The sequence below is a fragment of the Gracilinanus agilis genome, chromosome 3, assembly GCF_016433145.1.
Source record: "Gracilinanus agilis isolate LMUSP501 chromosome 3, AgileGrace, whole genome shotgun sequence".
In the NCBI taxonomy this organism is placed as follows: domain Eukaryota; kingdom Metazoa; phylum Chordata; class Mammalia; order Didelphimorphia; family Didelphidae; genus Gracilinanus; species Gracilinanus agilis.
Genome location: NC_058132.1, coordinates 491653357 through 491674589, shown reverse-complemented (window position 1 = coordinate 491674589; position 21233 = coordinate 491653357). Strand labels below are relative to the sequence as shown.

General features: G+C 37.7%; 1 protein-coding gene across 1 annotated transcript in view; it reads left to right on the top strand.

Moving 5' to 3' along the window:
• Positions 1-7263: 7263 nt before the first annotated feature.
• Positions 7264-21233, top strand: part of CREG2 (cellular repressor of E1A stimulated genes 2) — a 67847-nt gene continuing 53877 nt past the window's right edge. Inside the window, exons 1-2 of the mRNA XM_044667036.1 lie at positions 7264-7716; positions 11529-11698. Of these exons, the coding sequence (XP_044522971.1) occupies positions 7264-7716; positions 11529-11698 (623 nt within the window). The remainder of the gene's footprint in view (positions 7717-11528; positions 11699-21233) is intronic.

The following is a 21233-nucleotide window of genomic DNA, read 5'->3' as shown; positions in this document are numbered from 1 at the left end:
AGCTGCAGAGCAAGTCAGCAAGCTATGTGATCTTGGGCAAGATCTTTTTATCTTCTTGGGCCTTAGTTTTAACATCTGTAAAATGAGGGATATTGGAATGGATGATCTCAAAGAGCCCTTCCCCTTCTAAAATGCTGCTTCCATATTGGCTAATATGCTAATTGTAGTAATCATTAAGTACTTATTCATTGCTTATTCTATTCTACTTTTTATCAACTCTATTGTTTACTCCATTATACTGTTCTATGTTCTAAGTGCTGAGGAAACAAAGAGTTAAGTGAGAGACCTTGTCCTCAAGGAGCTTATATTTTAATAAAGAATAAAACAGGCACATGTGCATTTTATATCTCACAGGGTTAGTTTGTGGAATGTTTTGTCTATGTTGATTATATGTGTCCATATGTATCTATTTTTGATTCACAGGGAGGTATGGAAAAATATCTCTAGAATATTAGCCTCCACCTCTCTCCCCTCACCCTTCTCTAAGAAAGATTAATTTCCTTCCAAGAAGGAAAGTAGTGAGTTGAAATCAGATGCCTGCCACTCTTCTCTCTTCAGTGTTAGGGGTACTGGGGAGAATTATAGCAACCTCCCCCCCCAAAAAAAAAATAAATTGCTGAACTTGAAGAAATAATTTTTAGGTTCAAACCAAATAAACCAGATAACTATCTCTTGATGGGGAATGATTATTCCAAAGTACAAATCCAAGGCTTTATTCCCTTCCCATCAAATGTGAGTTCCACAATGAACACATACAGAAATAGCAAATAAAATATCCAAACCAAAAATAAATAGAAATCAGAGAGAGTATGTGGTTGAGAATATATACCAGATGATATACAAAGAAAATGAACTGTGTCACTGGGGAGGAAAATATCTTAGCTCAACAGTATTCCAGACTTCATCCAAGGGAAAATTCCCTGAAGTCTCTAGGCTAGTAAACTAGGGATAGGGGATACAATTGAGGTGCCAGCTCCTCTACAGTTTGGCTTCTTCCCAGAGTCTCCCTTCAGGGACCTGAAGAGTGTCAGAAACTACAGTTTCTCAAAGCTGGAAGCTCAAAGACCAAAATGTCTCTTTTCCCAAACACTCCCTAGGTTTGCCCTTCTGCAGATCTCATGGAGTATTGAGTAATCAATCTCCACCAATAAAGAGTCTTATGCAAATGGGCTTTGAACTATTGATTATATTCATATTCATTTTTAGATTAATTTTGTCCTTACATCATTTCAGTCACTTCAGACTCTTTGTGACTCCATATGGGGTTTTTCTTGGCAAAGATACTAGAATAGTTTGTCATTTCCTTCTCTAGTCCATTTTACAGATGAGGAAATAGAGGCAAACAGGGTTAAGTGGCTTGTCAGGATCACACAGCTAGTGTCCGAGGTCCCATTTGAACTCAGGACAATGACTTCCTGACTCTAAGCCCAGAACTCCTATCCATTGTGCCACCTACCTGTCCAGGTAGATAGATTAGATAGATAGATAGATAGATAGATAGATAGATAGATAGATAGATAGATAGATAGATAGATAGATAGATAGATACATACATACATACATACATACATACATGGATGGATGGATGGATGGATGCAATGAATACAGGGAGTTTGAGGAGAAAGGGTATAAGCATCTGAGAGTGTCAGGAAAGGTTTCCTACAGAATGTGGCATTTGAGTTGAACCTTTAAGGAAGCCAGAGGCTCCAAGCGGCAGAGATGTGAAGAGAATGCATTTCAGCATGCTTGGGATGGGGATTGGGGAGTGGAGGCACTGAATGGCCAGTGCAAAATCATGAAGGCAAAATATGGAGCGTCACATGTACTCTGTGTAGAACAGTGAGGAGGTTGGTGTGTCCAGATTGTATGATGTGGGGAGTGGATAGTGTGTAAGAAAACTAGAGCAGGAGGAAGATGTCACAAAGAGCTTTAAATATGAAATGCAGAAATTTATATTTGATATTTATAGCCACGTTTTTGTGGTGGCAAAAAACTGGAAAATGAGGGTATGCCCTTCAATTGGGGAATGGCTGAACAAATTGTGGTATATGCTGGTGATGGAATACTATTGTGCTCAAAGGAATAATAAACTGGAGGAATTCCATGTGAACTGGAAAGACCTCCAGGAACTGATGCAGAGCAAAAGGAGCAGAGCCAGAAGAACACTGTACACAGAGACTGATATACTGTGGTAAAATCTAATGTAAAGGACTTCTGTACTAGCAGCAATGCAATGACACAGAACAATTCTGAGGGACTTATGGTAAAGAACGCTACCCATTCAGAGGAAGAACTGCAGGAGTTGAAACAGAAGAAAAACAACTGCTTGAACACATGGGTTGAAGCAGACATGATTGGGGATGTAGACTTGAAACTACCACACCAATGCAACTATCAAAGATTTGGAAATAGGTCTTGATCAATGACACATGTTAAAACCAGTGGAAATGCACATCACCATGGGGGGGGGAGGTCAGGGGGTGAAGGGGAAAGTAAGAGCATGAATTATGTAAGCATGTTAACTTTTCTAAAAAATAAATATTAATAAACGGTTTTATAAATAAATAAATAAATAAGCAAATAAATAAATAAATGAATAAATAGGAGAAAATAAAAAATAAAACCAGTGGAAATATGCATCAGCCATGGGGTGGGGTGCTCAGGGGTGAAGTGGAAAGTAAGAGCATGAATTATGTAACCATGTTAACTTTTCTAAAAAATAAATATTAATAAATGTTTAATAAAAATAAAAAAAGAAATTTATATTTGATTCTAGATTCAAGAGGAAACAACTATTTGGTTCAACAGGAGTGTGAAATGATCTAAATGGCAAAGAGAAGAAAAAAAGATGTTTATGGAACAGCTAGGTGGAAATGTTCAATAGGTAGTCAATAATTTCAAAAGATTCATAATTTCATCAATGTAGTCAGCCAGTCAGCCAATAAGAATTTATTAAGCACTGACTGTGTGCCAGTTATTGTACTAAGCACTTAGATACAAAAAAAGGCAAAAAAAAAACAGTCCCTGACCTCAAGCAGCTCCCAATCTAACAGGGGAAACAACATGCAAATAATAATATATAAACAAACTATGTTCAGGATGGGGCAGTGAGGTGGCACAGTGGATAAAATGCTGAGTTTCAAGTCAGGAAGACTTATCTTAATTCAAATCTGGCCTCGAACACTAGCTATGTGACCCTGGAGAAGTCCCTTTAGCCTATTTGCCTCCATTTCCTCATCTGTCAAATGAACTGGAGAAGGAAATAGCAAACCACTACATTTTCTTTGTCAAGAAAACCCCAAATGGGGTCACAACAGTCAGACACAACTGAAAAAGTGGCTAAACAACAATGTACAGTATATCACTAGAAAGAAGGCATTAGGATTAAAGGGAATAAAATACTCCTAAGAATATACATCACAACTTCATCCATGCATTTCTGTCATATACAATTCTTATTTCTGTCTTCCCCAAAACCCTTTATAGAGGATTTATCCAATGCACTGAAGGATATCTTCTGTCTTTTTGTATCCTTTAAGTACCAAAACTAGAGCTATTTATATAATATCCTCACTCTTGCTCCATAACCACCCACCTCCTTTTCCCATCAGCATCATAGAAATAGAATGAATACATCATTATAGTAATTGAATAGTTAATTAACTAAATTTTGCTTACTTTCTAATGTTGAGTTTAGAATGGATTTGGGGAGGAATATTTAGATGACCCACATCTTTATTTTCATGTTTCAAAAGATCACTGATTTAATTAGTATAGAGCATTCTTTCCCATAAACACACATCAAAACTAAAGCCTAACTAGATGACATAGGCAAGATGAGGACTAGTACCTTCATTTAATCAAAATTAATTTCCTTCTAGAGATCAGAATCCTTCTTTTTTTAAATAGCAGTCAAAAGTATCTAAATTTCTAAAACCATTACTAAGAACTTTAGTAAAAAAGATTTGCAGAAGCATGCCTTAATAGAAAAACATTGAAACTAGAGTCTGAAGAACCAGATTCCAATTCCATCTCTACCATTTATTACCTATGTAATATCTTGCATCCTCTCTGGACCTCAATTTCCTAATCTTTAAAATGAATGATTAATACTTGATGACCTCTATTACCAAATTTGGCTTAAAATCCTAAGAGTAGGGTTGGGAAATGAAAATGAAAAACAAAATGTAAAATATCTATGATTTCTTTAAGTCTTGAGGGTGAATTTCCAAACTGAGTTTGGCTATTCTCAGGATTTTGTGGGGTCATGTCTCACACAAGGAGCTAACCCTAAAATAATCCCTAAGGTCAATCCTAATGCTAAAATTATAAGATTCAATATTTCCTTTCCTTTTGTTCATTTTCTTTCCTTTATTGTTATCACATCTCCTCCTAAAATTCTTCCTTTACTCTTCTCCTCCTATTACCACCTCTGCCAAGGACAGCCTTGAAAAGAAGTTGTGAAAGCAGAACCTGAGTTTGCAGAAGAAGGAAAAGGGATGGAAGGAAGATTGGACTGATGCACTTCATCCTTGGGTAATGGTAGTAGTACCCAGTGTTTGTAAGCTGATTTTTATGTAGGTCAACTTAAGGCCTTTTTAACTCCAGCTGCAGGAGTACCCACTTCTATTTTTTCTTTGCTGATTTTCCTGGAGCCCTGTAGTAGAACCTATTAGAAGAAAGGTAAAGGCCGGTGGGGGGGGGGGTGGAGAATAGTGTGTATGGGCTAGACTATATGGAATGATCACAGTGAAATGTAGAGCACTGAAAAAAGGATTTCTTCATCTGAAATCTGTGTATTCATATCTTCTACCCATTTATTAACTGGGGGATGGTCCTTATTTCCATAAATTTGACAAAGCTTTCTATATATTTTTAATATGAGACCTCTGAGAGATTGTCTATGAACTTTTTTCCCAATTTCCTGCTTTCTTCCTAATCTTAGCAACATTTGTCTTACTTATGCAAACCCTTTTAAATTTACTGTACTCAAAATTATCTATTTTACATCTCACAATGATTTCCATCTCTTATTTACTCATAAATTCCTCTCATCCATAAATCTAATAGGAAATATTTTCCTTGTTCTTCTAATTTGCTTGTGATATCTCCTTTTATGTTTAGATCATGTATCTATTTTGATCTTATCTTAGTGAATGATGTAAAATATTGGGCTATACCTAGATTCTGCCAAACAATCTTGATCAGGATGGCACTGAATAAGTAGATTAGTTTGGGTAGAATTGTAATTTTCATTGTATTGGCTGGACCCATCCATGAATAATTAATATTTCTCCAATTGTTTAGATAAGACTTTTTTTTGTAAAAAGTGTTTTATAATTATATTCATGTAGCTCCTGGGTTTATTTGGGCAGGTATACTCCCAAGTATTTTATTCTATCTGTGGTTACTTTAAATGGAATATCACTTTCCATCTCTTCTTGCAGGAATTTGTTACTAATACGTAAAAATGCTGATGATTTATATGGGTATGTTTTTTATCCTGCTACTTTAATAAAATATTGATAGTTTCTATTAACTTTGCAATTGAATCTCTAGGATTTTCCACAAAATACCATCATGTCATCTACAAAAAGAGATAGTCTTATTAACTCTTATTCCATTCGGATTCCTAAAATTTCTAATACTATGAGAACTGGATTTAAGTGAGGTAGAGTTGCACAAAGTAATCAGCCTCACTATCTCTTCCAGAGTCATCCATGTCCAATGGTGAGACAAAAGTCATAATGAAGGCCAATGTTCCAGAATGTAGTGGATGGCTGTGGCATCTTCAATGTGTGACCAAGCTCTAAGCTCTCCACAGTGCCTGCTTCATCCACCTTTATGGCCATTGGAACAAATTGTTCTCATACACCATTTTACTGGGGAAATCTTTACATGCTTGGAGTAAACATCTAAGTCACTGATGGACTTGAGACCTATTGGTTACCCTCAACTGGTTTAGCCCAACTACTAAGATGATGTTTGCCAGAGGGTGACCTCTCTGCATACTAGAGTTCTTGCAGACACCAAAGGTGAATTAGCAGCCCTAAAAAGAGCTCAGTAATCCTTCACATCAGAGGTGTTAGTCCTTCCTGCACACCCCTTACACCCTTCTTCACCTATAATAAGAAGTTAGATAAACTAACTTTTAATACCCCTCAAGCATTAGTCGACCTATGAGCATAACCTCAATATCAAAACATATACCTAGGGAGATCTGTTCCTACACTCCTGAGATATAAAGGACAACATCAGCTAGGAATAACCTCTCTGATGTTCTGAAGGAGAATGATTCTCATTTCATCAAATGGGAACAGTAGACTATGAATCTAATCTCAACTCTGTCACAAACTATTTGTGTCAATTTGGGCAAGTGGCTTAACTCCTCTGTTTAATTTTACCTCATCAATAAAATGAAAGGGTTGGATTTGCTCATCTCTAAGATTCTGTGATACTTTATGATTCCAGTAATGAGAGTATTTAAAAAGTCATAATTTTTTAAAGTGCTGGGCTTAAAATAATAATAATCTAGGAATGAATTTGGAATCAGATAGGATAGGAAACCAGAATAAAGCTACAACACTAGACTAGCTCATGGTTGAATAGTATTGAGAGTTGGAAAAGAAATCATCTAGATCAAATTCCTCTTCTTTATAGTTGAAGAAACTTCAAAGAAGTTTAAAATTCCAAGATTCCATAACTCATTCCTTTCTTTGTTTTGCTTTGCCTTTATCATATCTCCGCCTTCCACTCTTTCTCTTCCCATCATGGCCACCAAGGACTGCCTAGAAGGGAAAAGAAAGCACAAAAGCCCAGTCTGAAAGGGGCAGAGGAGGGAAAGGTTTCCTCTGATTCTAAATTCAGGGTGCTTTTCACACTCTCAGTTTAAGAAAATAATCAAAAACTTGTGAGATAGGAACAAATTGTTATACAATGTCCCCCTCACAATATGGATCAAATGGGATATCCCTTCACCTTCAGTCTCTTAGTTCATGAGACTCTAGATCACTAGAAGATTAGTTGGCTCTTTGTGAGATTGAGATAGGGGTATACAGAATTCTAAACCAACTTCCCCTTGGATTGCTGGTGTTCACCCAGCCAAGTCCCTGACCAGAAAGCCTCACAAGCTGTTGCTTTAAGCCTAGAAAGAAAGCCAATTTGTCTTCGCATTGCCTCCTTTCTGCCACAGGAGGGTGCTGCCATCATTCCAGAGGCTTGGTAAGACTGCGGGGGTCACAGAGCAGGGTGGTTGTTACAAAAATGTCTGTGTTCTGCTGTCACAGGCTGCTGGGGACAAGGATCTCATTCATCTCCTGGCTCTCTTGGCTGCTTTGGAGCAGCACGATGCTTTCTCCTGCCTGGGGATATGTGCTCCTGAGCTCAGTCTCTTGGTCAGTCACCAATGAGGTAGAAGAGGAGCTGGACAGCTCCTCCAACGAGGAGACGCTGCCTTCCCTCCTGGAAGACACCACCAGCATCTGGAAGCAGAGCTACCCCGCCTCTGTTTACAAAGAAGACAGTGGCCTGAGGTCCAGACCAGGGGCTGGGAGGTCCAAGCAGATCTCGTCTCCTTCTAGGATGTTTTCCTATAGAAGGGAAAGTGTCAAAGGGACAGGCAGCCTTCCCCCTCAGGAGCACTTCATCCAGACTGCCCGATCCCTGGCTCACACTAACAGCTGGGGCTTTCTGGCTACTATATCTACCCAGGAAAAGGTAAGTTATCCTATCCTGTGCCAAGAATTGGATATTCTCCCTCTTTTAATTACCGATAGACAGACAGACAGACAGGCAGGCAGGCAGGCAGGCAGGCAGACAGACTGTAACAGACAGCCTTTACCCATTAGCAGCTCTAAGGGAGGGTCTGCAGATGTGTTGATCACAACTGGCTGCTCTGGGAGAAACGCTACACAACAGCTCTCCCTGCCTTGGAAATCACGCAGCATGTGGATGAAACAAATGATCTGTTGGCATTAACCCATATATTTTAATACTATTTCCAAAAGACCACTCTTAGGATTCCATTTGAGAAACGTGAGCTGTCCTGTCAAAGACACAGTAGGAGCAATGGAGCAAGTTGTTTCCATTCTCCTGGCAAAGTCAAGACTGAGGTCACTGCTAGGCTTCAGCCAGGTGTCTTAGAACTGAGGCTCTGAGTTTGAATGAGCAGCCAGAGAAGGGATGGGAAAGAAGAGCAATCCATCCAGAGGTCCTGTAGAGAAAGCCTGGATAGGCAGAGAGAACGAGCATCTAGTCTTTTGCCCCAGTTGCCCACTAAAATGAAGAATCTTTCATTGCTCAGGGTGTAATGCAAGATTTCTTGCATTTGCAATATTACCCTAGGCAATCCTGTCAAGGGCATAAGGGAGCAAAATAAGTAATGGCCAGAGACTTACTTGGTTTCTAAAACTGCTTTCAAATTAATCATTTTCACTCCTGATTTCATGGGTTTTCTTTCTTAAAAGACAGTATATATTGAAGTTCACAAATGTAATGAAGATCTATTATTAACAGCAGCAGATTCCCCATTCCCACCCTGAAATCAAATAGGACATAAATATGAATCAAATGTCAGAAAATCTTCTCCTTTGAATGATAAATAATACGACTTGAAAGACAAGTGCTAATTCCATCTAAGGGTTCAAATGGCATGAAAAAATAATGAGAATTTAATTCTTATAATATGGCTTCCAGAAAGTTTGAGGAAATTAAAATTTTGGTGTTGTTCTATACATTGTCACACAATTCCTATTTCATTAAAATAATATTATTCAGAACAAATGGTATAGAACTTGTTAACAAAACATAAATAAGTATAATAATGTGTAGCATTTACATAGTGCTTTAATGTTTGAAAGCACTTTACAAATGTTATCTCATTTTATCTTCATGACAACTTTTAGAAGTAGTTGCTATTATTATTTCCATTTTCCAAATGAGGAAGCAAAGTAGACAGAGGTTCAATAACTTATCATATAGCTAGTAAGTTTCCAAGGTTGAATTTGAACTCCTATCTTCTTGATTCCAGGACCAGTGCTCTTTGCTGGGCACAACATGAGAAGGCAAGAATTGTAGTTTCTAGAGGTAATTTTACTACTGATTAGCTGTGTTAACCTGGACAAAATACAATGTCTCTCTTGACCTCAGTTTTCTCACAGTAAAATGAAGAAGTTGCATTCTATGATCTCTAAATCATAACTAAATGAAAAATCATCAGTACATCTTGATTATATAAACATTTGAAAATACCACATTTAGGGTGAGTTTCAATGGGCTATGGCTTAATACCTAATATAGTTATTTACTCTTTCTTGCTGCCATATGTGCACCTTAAGTAAATTGAAATACATACTTCGCATTAGGTAAAGATCTCAACCTTTATGTGTGAGTAAAAATGTAGAAAGGGGTCAGCTAGATAGCTGAGTGGATTGAGAGCCAAGCTCAGAAAGAGGAGGTCCTGGATTCAATTCGGTCCTCAGGTACTTTCTAGCTCTGTAACTGAGCAAGTCACTCAACTCCCATTGCCTAGCCTTTACCACTCTTCTCCCTTAGACCCAATACTTATTATTGATTCTAAGTCAGAAGATAAAAGTTGTTGTTTTTTTAATGTAGAAGCTTGAATTGCATGATTCTAAGTCATGCTATTTAGCATTATAATAGTCCTTCTTACCAATTTTGACAGTTAAAAATCATGTCCTATCATAAAAATGAGTCAGAAAGTTTACAATCATGTCTTCATGGCAGAAGGCTTTCTAACAATGAGCTTTCTTACAAAGTTAAAACAATTCCTCATTATAAGTACACATGTAGGTTTTGCAACCAAGAGAATCTTATTTCAGAATTTGCCTTTGACATACAATGACTGTGTGATTCTGGACAAGACACGTCGTTTTATTGTTTTAGGCAATTTTCTAAGACTGTAAGTGTGAAGGAAGGGCCAGACTGACCTGGTAGAGGTGTTCCTTAATAATAACTCCCTAAATCAATTAAATAAGTCCAATCTCTATTCCTATCCCTACCCTACACATAACCTAACAACTCAACACCTAACCAACCAAGACCAGCCCCTACATTCTAGATATCTATGTGACAGAGAAAATGATGCATCATTTAATGGCCAAATCCATGATAAAGTAACATATTTTCTAATAACATTTTGCTGGTTCTATTACTTCATTATTTGAGTAATTATTTAGGAGCTGCTCACTAGTATTTGATGGTGATGGAATATTATTGTGCTGTAAGGAATGATGAACAGGATAATTTTGAAAAAACCATCATGGACTGATGCAGAGTGAAATAAGCAAAACCAGGAAAACATTGTACACAGTAACAATAATATTATAGAATTATCAACTGTGATAGATTTAGCTACTCTCAGCAATATAATGATCCAGGACAATTCTGAGGGACTTATGACAAAGAATGATATCCAACTCCAGAAAAAGAACTGTTGCATTTGGAATGGAGATGAAATAATATGATTTCTCACTTGTTTATTTGGGTATGTGTTTTGTGGTTTGGGTTTTATAAGATTATTCACTTACAAAAGTAAACAATATATACAAATATGTTTGATATGATAATACAAATATAACCAGACTGAATTGTTTGCCAGCTCTAGGAGGGGGTGAGGGAAGGAAAGAGGGAGACAATTTGGATCATATAACTTCAGAAAATGTATATGGGAATTTATTACATATAACTGGTAAAAAATTAAATTAAATTAAAAAGAAATTGCTTGCTTGTGAATGATCAGGGACAAAATTAGCATAGCATACTCCCATAAGTTGTAGAAAACTGAAACAATTTTTCTCTAAGCCTTGGCTAATGCGATAACAAGACAATGAATAAATGAACAAAGAGTAGTGCCTGAAGGGGAAAAGTGGTAAAACAAAACAAAACAAAAAACAACTCCTGGGATCCAAAGGCTATTGGATAAGATGATGAATGCAGAAATTAGTCTTCTGTAAGAACTTAGAATTAGGACAAAATTTTAAGTCCATTGCTAAAATTTTCACCCTGATATAAGTATGAGGAAATAGTGGAGTCAGAAATCACCCTGTCTTGATAAATCCATTAGCACAAGAGTCACAAAGGCCGCTAGGTGGTACAGTAGATAGATTGTTGAGCTTGGAATCAGGAAGACTCATTGACATGAGTTCAAAATGAGCCTCAGGTACTTGCTGTTTGTGTGGCTCTGGGCCCAGTCCTTAACCCTGTTTACCTCAGTTTCTCATCTGAAAAATGAGTTGGAGAAGTAAATAGCAAGCCTCTCCAGTATCTTTGCCAAGAAACCCCAAAATGGTTTCATAGAGTCAGAAATGACTAAAATGACTGAACAGCAACATCTCTCCCCCTAAATATCAATAAAATAATATATGTAAAACACTCTATAAATTTTATATCACTATATAAATGTTATTATTGTCATTATTATTCAGAATTCCTACTAGAACATCTCCTAATGGGCAATAAAGGCTCATACCATAGCACACCATTAAAATTTTTTCTTTTATATTTGTTAGATCAAGGGTGTGCCCTTTGGGAACTGTTTACCCATCAGTGATGGACCTTTCAACAATAGCACTGGGATTCCCTTCTTCTATGTGACTCCAAAGGACAACATTGTTGCTGACTTGATGAAAAATCCAGTTGCCTCCCTGACCCTGCCAGAAGCAGCAGGAGATTTCTGCAGGTAGTGTGGATTGTCTGGTGTCACTAGTAGAGGTTCTGATCTGCTGACAGTTTATTGCCACTGAGACACAGCACCATTCTTTCTCAACTACAAAATGATATCTCTACCTCCTCTAAGATATGGGTATGGTGTCCAGATTTACTGAGAAAGATGTATAATCTTGGTACCTAACAAAGAGATGATTCATTGATGGAAAACAGAAAGGAATTCATGGTCCAATCTTTGTCTCTCTGTCTCTGTCTCTGTCTCTCTATTTCTCTCTCTGTCTCTCTTTTTCTCTGTCTCTCTCTTCCTCTCTCTCTCACTCACTCATTCACAAACACACACACCCCAGTTTTACAAATGAGGAAATTGATTCCCATAAAGGTTAGGTGACTTAAATAAACTCAGAGATAGTAAGCACTGGATAGTAAGGAATTAAATGTAGATCCAATGAAAACAAAAAGCAACATACTTTCCATTTTATCCTACTTCATTTAGTCCTGCTTTAAACAATGAATGCTTTAGAAAACCTGAAAGTTCTTGCCTTAGTCAGCCTGCTTATTAGATAGATGAGTCAACTGAGATCCAGAGAGAATCTCTAAGTAACTTTCTCTAGGTCATTGAGGTAGTAAACAGAAGAGCTGAAATTCAAACCTATGTTCCTGGTTCCAGACCCAAAGCTCCTCCCATTTCATGATATTATTTAAATAATTAATTTGGTATTGAACTATCCCTTTGAAATCAGGCAAAGACTTTCCTTTTTTTTTTAAACTCTTACCTTCTGTCTTAGAAGTGATTCTAAATGGGGGCATCTAGGTGGTTCAGTGAATTGAGAGCCAGGTCTAGAGATAGGAGGTTCTTGGTTCAAACCTGGCCTCAGACACTTCCTGACTATGTGACCCTGGGCAAGTCCCTTAACTCTGTTTGTTTTGTTCTTACCCTTCTCTCTTAGAGTTGTTACTAAGACAGAAAGTAGGGTTATTTTTACATTGGTTATTGGTCTTGTTTTAAAGAAAGCTATCCTCAATGCTGAGAGGTTAAGAGAGATTTACCTATTGTCACTCAGCCACTGTGCTTCGGAGGCTGAACTTGAAACCAACTTTTCCTGCCTTCAAGACTAGCCCTCTTTCCTTCAGGCCAGTGGCTCCAAGAAGCTTAAGTGTGCCCATCAGCCACAGCTTGGTAAAACTGTCTTGAAAGATGGAATAAATAAGGCTGAGAGTAAGTGACAAGCCTCAAAGCCATTGGCAAGTTAGGGGGATAAGGTATGTGAATACTTCTCTTGGTGGAATGAGCAAATGAGAACAGTTTGTTTCAGTGGTCATGAGGCTCTGTAGAGCACTTGGTCAGACACTGAAGACACCAAAGTCATCTACTACATTTCAGGCCATCTCCAAATGTCCAGACTTGCCATTTGACTAATGAGTCTGGAAGGGACAGTGAGGCTGATGACTTTCCACTACTTTGCCTTACTTAAATCCAATTAATGTACATGGCAAGATTTGATGCCACTGATTCTCTAAGGAAACCAAGGTCAACAATAACAACTGACACTGTAGGCTCTGGGAGACCATTGCAAAACTGGGATAGACCCTGACTTCAAAGAGTTTATGTTCTACAAATGGGAAACAAATACACAAAGAAGTAAACATAATATTTAGAAGGAATTTGAAGAGGGGGAACATTTACTGCAAATTGGCTTCAGAATTTTTTTTCTGTACTTTATTCTTTACAAGGTTTTTTCATGTTCTTGAGGGAGCATGACAGAGTAGAAAGAGAGCTGGACTTGAAGCCAAGAAAAATCAGATTCATAATCTTCCTTCTGATACTAATTAGTTGTATAACCATAGGAAGGACACTTAAACTCTCTAAACCTCAGTTTACATGTATGTAAAATTAAGGATTTGCAATCAGTGGCCTCTAGGTTCTCATCCATATCTATGATCCTATGAAGACTAAAATTCCATAGTTAATAAATAAATATATATAATATAATAACTATGGGGCAAGAAATGTACAAAATGGGGGCATCTAGGTGGCTCAGTGGAGAGAGAGCCAGGTCTAGAGATGGTAGGTCCCAGATTGAAATGTGAACTCAGACACTTCCTAGCTGTGTGACCCTGGCTAAGTTACTTAACCTCAATGGCTTAGCCCTTACTTTTCTTCTGCTTTGGAAGCCATGCTTTGTACCAATTCTAAGATAGAAGGTAATGGCTTAAAAAAAAATCTACAAAATGCACACAAATCAAATTAATACATTGATAACTGTTATTTGTATAATCAAGGCAGTCCTCCTTTGAATGGTCTGTAGTTTCAGTATGGATACTCTTTCCATCAATATTGACCTCAGCTTCTCCATACCATCTCAAAAGAGTATTAAACTGAAATTCTTACCTGAATGAGATTATGTCCATAATAATAGCTCATATGTCTGTCATTTTTTTAGTTTACAAAACCTTTCCCCTTGTATCAACCCTGTGATATCAATTGTATAATTTTATTATTCCCATTTATAGAAAAGGAAACAGCTTTAGAAAAATTAAATTACTTCTCCAAGGTTAAGCAGCAAATGTTAGACTCTCATCTTCTGGCTCCAAATCCATTGCTTTCCCCACACTACACAAGTTGCCTCTTCAAAACACTTTTAATCAGCTTTGATATGATGACTTGGAATATTGACAAACTTGGATAATAACATGCTTGGCTAGATAATGCCAGACATCTCATCTAATCTATTTCCCATTATGAATGGAGTGAAGCCAAAAAATGCAACAAGTGTTGTTTTATGTAATTCCCTCCCTCTTTTGGCCAGTCTTGCTTTTTGATGCAAGGCACATTCTGAAGGTCCATTTCTGAAATTTTGGGGGACTCTCCCATCTCAGGGTACTATGGACCTTTACTTATGCCCTAACAGGAACCTTTCATGGACCAGGTTCTCCTGAATTATGAATCTTGGAAGCCCGCACTCTAGAAGATTAACAGCATAAAAATTATTTCAGCATTACAATGGAATATGAAGTGGGCAATCAATCTGAAAACCAGAGTTACCTATCAGCTTGTGCAGGATAAAAATTGTAATTTAAAGGCACGAACCAATAGCTGTCACTGTCACTTTCTACTATTCCTCAAAATCTACATTCAAAACATTTGGGAAGGGGTCAACTGGGTATATCAATGGATGGAAAGCCAGGCATAGAAATGGGAGGTCCATGGCTCAGACTGGTCTCAGATACTTCCTAACTATGTGATCCTGGGTAAGTCACTTAACCCCCACTGATTAGCCCTTACTGCTCTTCTGCCTTGGAAGCAATATACAGTATTGATTATAAGATGGAAGGTAAGTGTTAAAAAAAAAAAAGATTTGGGAAGGGAAATATTGTTAGTTCACAATCAGTAATAATTTCTTAGTGCCAATAAAGAAGCAGGGTATGGGGTCACAAGCACCAGATTGACTAGAGTCAATCAATCAATCAGTCAATCAATAAACATTTGATGAACACCTTCTAAGTCCTGGCTATAAGGCTAACCAGACCCTAGAGATACAAGAGATATCAGGCCCAAACAGATCCATCATTATCCACTCTCTGTTTGAAGATCTCTAATGATTTTTTCCTAAGGTGACCATTTCACTTTAGGACTGCTATATCTTATTAGGAAATCTTTTTTGTAGCTTAAAGCTGAGATCTACCTCTGCAGCTTCCACTTTGGGTTCCTTGTTTTGCCTTTATGAGTTAAACATAATGAAGCTTATCCTTAAGCCAAACCATATTTGAAAGCAGTTCTCATGACCCACCTAAGTATTCTCTTCTCTTGGTCTTCTGCCTCCAAATTCAATGCTTTTTCTACTGTATCACAATGCCTCCAGACTGAGGCCATCTATTATTCATTCCCACATCTCCCTCTCCCTTCACTCTTCTAGAAGTCTCCATGTTTTCACTCCTCTTATTATCCTTCCCTTTGATCTCAGTAGCTCTGCTCTTGGCCCCTAAACTTATCATTTTCTCTCTCTGAGGTTTCTTCAAATCCAAAGGCTTCAATCAACACCCCTATGTAAATGACTCTCAAATCTACATAGCCAGGAGTGATTTCTTATCTTTCTCTATAAAATGAAGGGGTTGGATTTTATATCTGAGGTCTCTTTCATCTGTATTCTAATTAGAAGCAGATGGAGAAGAAAGAGATGATTTATGCAAAAATAGAAGTATGTGAGAGTTGATAAGAATGGAATTTCATAAGGGGAGAGTTGAAGTGGATAGGAGAGTTAGAGAAAAAGGAAGGAAAGAAGGAATATATAATATATGCCAGTTTGGCATTAGAAATTGCAAATTTTGGGGAAGTTTTACAGAAGTCACAGATGTCACTCAAAGACCAGTAGATGACACAGAAAAAAGTTTAGAAACTCAGAAATTCATAAAATATATAAGGTATTGTCTAAAAGAACATATTTTATCTTTTGATAACCTAAATATACACAATTAATTTTTAAAAATTAAAATAAATAAAAATTTAAATTTTGTTAAAAGAACATTAAAGCCAACATACGACACAAACGCTAGAAATGTAGAGATACCTTAAAAAATTTAGAAATTCATAAATGCATATAACATACCATTAATCCTATAAAAGAAAAAGGAAAAGAAACAATTTAGACTTCTCTGGTACAGGACAAAAATTTGTGCTTAGTCCTTAACTCCTGTGATGCAGAAGGGATACTGCACTTTATACATATCAAATTAAGATGACAAAAATGGAAAATAATATATACTGGGGAAGATGTGAGAAAATAGGTGCACTAATGCACTATTGATGGAACTGTGAACTAGTCCAACCAGTCTACAAAGCATTTTGGAACTATTCCCCTAAGGTTACAAAATTGGACATTGCCTTTGACCCTTTAATAGCATTATTATATCTATACTACAAAGAGATCAAAGAAAGGAGAAAAGGACCCACATAAAAATATTGATAGCAGCCATTTTCCATGGTGGCAATGAATTGAAACCTGAGGGCATGCCCAACAATTAAGGAATGGCTAAATAAGTTCTGGCATATGAATGTGATGAAATTCCATTGTGCTGTAAGAAAAGATGATAGGGATGGTTCAAGAAAAATTTGGGAAGTCTCTTCTGAACCAATGCAAAGTGACAGGAGCAGAATCAAGAGAGCAATTTATATAGTAATAGCAATATTATAAAGATAATTGGCTTTGAAAGATTTAGTTACTCTGATCAATATAAGTACAATCCATGATTCCAAAGAACTTATGATGAAACATGCTATCAATTTCCAGATAAGAACTGACATCTCAGTGCTGATTATAGCATATTCTTTCCTTCCTTTTTTTCTTTTTTCTTTCTTTTTTCTCTTTCTTTCATCATTCATTCATTTTTTCATTTTTTCTTTATTTCCCTTCTTCCTTTTTTTTCCTTTTTTTAGAACACAGCAATTGCTGAAATTTTTTTTGCATGATCATACATATTTATAATGGGTTTTTATTTTTCTTGGTTTCTCAATGGGTAAGAGGAAGAGGAGGAAAAGGAAGAACATTTTAAATAAAAAATAAAAGAAATTGAATTTTAAAAAAAGAAAGAAAGAAAATTCCCCCAGTCCGGAGGTAAAATGTCTTGTGGGAGGAATATTAAACTCAGAGTCACTGGCTCTCAGAATATAAATGGAGGAATAAGGTATTAGAGGTAAGAAAGAAAGGAGGGTGTCAGGTTATTAAGGTCTTTGAACACCAAAAAGAGGATTTTATATTTGATCTTGGATGTGATAGAGAACCCCTAGATTTTACTGAATATGAAGATGACAAGGGTCATACATGCATTTTAGGAAGATCAATCTGAGATCTGAGTAAAAGAGATTTAGGAAAAGAGACTCAAGGAAGGAAAACAGAGAGCTATTGCAATAAACCAGGTCTGATATGATAAGGGCTTAGACCAGGGCGGTGGCTAGGTCAGAAAGAAGGGGATCTAAATGAGAGATGTTATAGAGGTAGAACTGAGAGGACTTGGTATGGATGTGAAAGAGAGGGAAGAGGGAAGGATGACACCTAGGTGAGGAACTTGGGTGACTGGGAGAATGGTAGTACCCTCTACATTAATAAGAATGGTAGTATCCTCTATAATTAATAAGGAGATGATAGAGTCTAGGGAAAAAGATAATGAGTTCCATTTTGAATTTGTTGAGTTTAAGTTGTCCACAGTTTGAGATGTCCTCTAAACAATTAGAAATGTAAGACAGTCATCAAAAGAAAGATTGGGGATAGAAAAGTGGGTGTAGGATAGATCTAAAATAAGTAGATTACCAGCATGGAGATTATCATTCTATCTATGAGAACTGATGAAATCATCCAACAAAATAGTAGGGGGCAGCTAGGGAGCACAGTGGATAGAGTGCCAAGACTGATGCTCCAGGAAGACCTAGGTTCAAATTTGACCTTAGACATTTCCTAGCTGTATGACCCTGAGCAAGGCATTTATTCTTCATTTGCTTATTTAAAAAAAAAAAACAGTATAGAATAGCATAGTTTGCTCATATGTAAAATGGAGATAATACTACTTACAAAACCAACCTCACCAGGTTGTGAGGCCCAAAACTTCAGCAAACCTATGACTAAATTGTAGGTACTCCAACCAACTCTAAAAATTATAGTTCATTAAAGTTTTCTTATCCTATACGATTTTTGTTCTCGACCCCCTAGAAATCCTCCATTGAGCATGTGCCCAACCAGTTAAGGGTCTTCCTCTAGGTCAGGGGTTCTAAACCTGAAGTCCATAAACATTAAAAAACTCAACTATGTTAGTAGCAACTATTTCAACATAAATTAATTGCTTTGTTATCCTGTGCATTTTACTGTATTCATTTTTAAACATTCTAAGGTTTCACCAGACTACAAAGGGACACAAAAAAGAGAGAAAGATGTAACAATAAAAAAGGCCAGTCATGAATGTTTGATAGAAGGGAGATAGAGAAAGTCTGTGTGGTGAGTCTCTCTTCCAGCACTCCCCCGGGGCTAAATATACACTGGAAGATTTTAAGGGGGTGTCACTCTGAAACAGGGTGACCTGGATGGTCGTGCTGCCCCTCAGGAGTCGGGGGGCGAGGCTTTCCTATAAGAGGAGGTATGTGGTACCCCAATCTGATCCTGAATAAGGGCGAGGTTCACACAAACCTCCCCCTGATCAGTTAAATTCACAGCAGGTGGTCCAGCTGCAAGATGGAGGCAGCCAGATCAAGCTGTGATTCCCCTCTCCCTTATTATCTCTCAGGCACCCTGGAGCATTATCTGTCTGATGAATGTTTTTGTTTGTTTGTTTGTTTGTTTTATTATTCTTAAATCAGAGATTGGGGAAAGGGGTGAAGAGCAGAGGGATTTGGGGGTGCCCTCTTCACAATTCCTATGGGGTCTCTCAGCAAGGTTGGGTAATGGGTGAAGGAGACTAAGAGTGCTCCCAAAATGCAAACTTAGCTGACTCGATGGTTGAAGTCTTGATGGGTGAGGTGTGATGGCTTTGATCAGGAAATCAGGGTTTCAATTTCCAAAAGAAGGATCCCCAGGAAGCCCTCAGGACTATATCCGAGCTGGATTGTCCTCCTCCTCCCTCTTCCCAGTCCTCCACTGGAAGACCTCTCCTCCCTCCTCTTCCTTGGAGAAATTCCCAGAATCCTCTCTGGTCTCAACTGTCAGCAACTTCAGCAACTGTCAGCAACTGCTTTCTCTGGCTCCTTTGGTCCCATCCCCCTTGCCCAAATCCCATCCTTACAAAGAGGAAATTAGCAATTAATAAGTACCTACTACATGACAGGCAATGTCCTAAGACCTTTAAAAAATATTCTTATTTTATCCTCAAAATAATCCTATATAGTGTTATTTGTTCTGTTGTGAGGAAGATAAGATTAGTTATTGATTAGGTATTAAGATGTATCTAGCAGGAAAGAGCTGGAGCTGTGAATTCCAGGATGGAATGAGGGAGCAGGAAGAAGTGACTTGTGCTCTGGGAAGGACTCCATTTGGGGTTAACACAAACTGTGGTTAGAGCTGGGAGCACTCAGAGTAAAAGGACATCCTGTTTCCTGATTTTCCCCTGGGATCCTGAGTGGTGGTATCTAGCAAAGAGAGAAGATCAATAGTCCTGTACGAAGGAAGAGGAGAAAGTTTGAGAATCTGGTGGACAGCATTTCAAGCAAAACCCTCCCTACTTGGTACCTGAGACAACCTTGGCTCTTGGCATCCAGAGATCATCAGTGGATTGCAGTGAGAATCCCAAAGCCACAAAGCCCCTAGCTGAGCTACTCAAACCTGGCAGGTTCCAGGTCTGAGGCAGTCACCCAGAGACTCCACTGCTCCTTGGGCCCTGTCAGTTTAGATTATTAAGTTAGTGTAGAAATAAGTTCTTTCCTTTCCCTGTGGGTTATGTCATTAGATTTAAGGTTTAAGAGTAGATATCCCTATCCCACCTTTTAGTTGTTCATAATTAAACCCAGTTATATCCTGTTACCTTGTCTGTTGGATTCAAAGCCTCTGGCCAGAGTGACAATTGGCTAACTGACCTTTGTCAGTTAGAAGTAGCTTGGCTGTTCAGGTCTTCATGTCCAGGTCTAGTCTCTCATAAATCCCATTGTGTGTACTCACAAATCACCTAGTTTTTATTTAACATCCCTGGTGACCCCATTACCCTTACTTATATTTCCTACAGTTCCCATTTTATAGTTGAAGAAACTGTGGTAGGCAGAGGTTAAATGACTTCCCCAAAGTCACACAGTGAGTAAATGTCTAAGGTCAGATTTGAACTCAGGACTTCTTGACTTGGGAATCACTTAATGACGAAAAAAGGTTAAGAAACCCAGCTCTATGTCTTTTAACATTTTACATGTCTCAGGGGAGCATGTCAGCTGTCCATATGTCATCATTCATTCTTTTTTTAATTTTTTATAAATTTTTTTTTATTTTTGGAAAAATTTTCCATGGTTACATGATTCATGTTTTGACTTTCCCCCTCACCCCTTTAAATTTCCCACCCCCCATAGCTAAATCATATTTCCACTGGTTTTAACATGTGTCATCAATCAAGACTTATTTACATATTATTGATAGCTGCATTGGTGTGGTCCTTTCAGGTCTATGTCCCCAATCATGTCCTCATCAACCCAAGTGTTCAAGCAGTTGTTTTGGTTTGGTGTTTCCTCTCCTGTAGTTCTTCCTCTGAATGTGAGTAGCATTCTTTTCCATAAATCCCTCAGAATTGTCCTGGGTAATTGCATTCCTGCTAGTACAGACGTCCATTACATTCGATTTTACCACAGTGTATCAGTCTCTGTGTACAATGTTCTTCTGGCTCTGTTCCTTTCATTTTGCATCAATTCCTGAAGGTCTTTCCAGTTCATATGGAATTCCTCCAGTTTATTATTCCTTTGAGAACAATAGTATTCCATCACCAACATATACCACAATTTGTTCAGCCATTCCCCAATTGAAGGGCATACCCTCATTTTCCAGTTTTTTGCCACCACCACAAAGAGTGCAGCTATAAATATTTTTGTACAAGTCTGT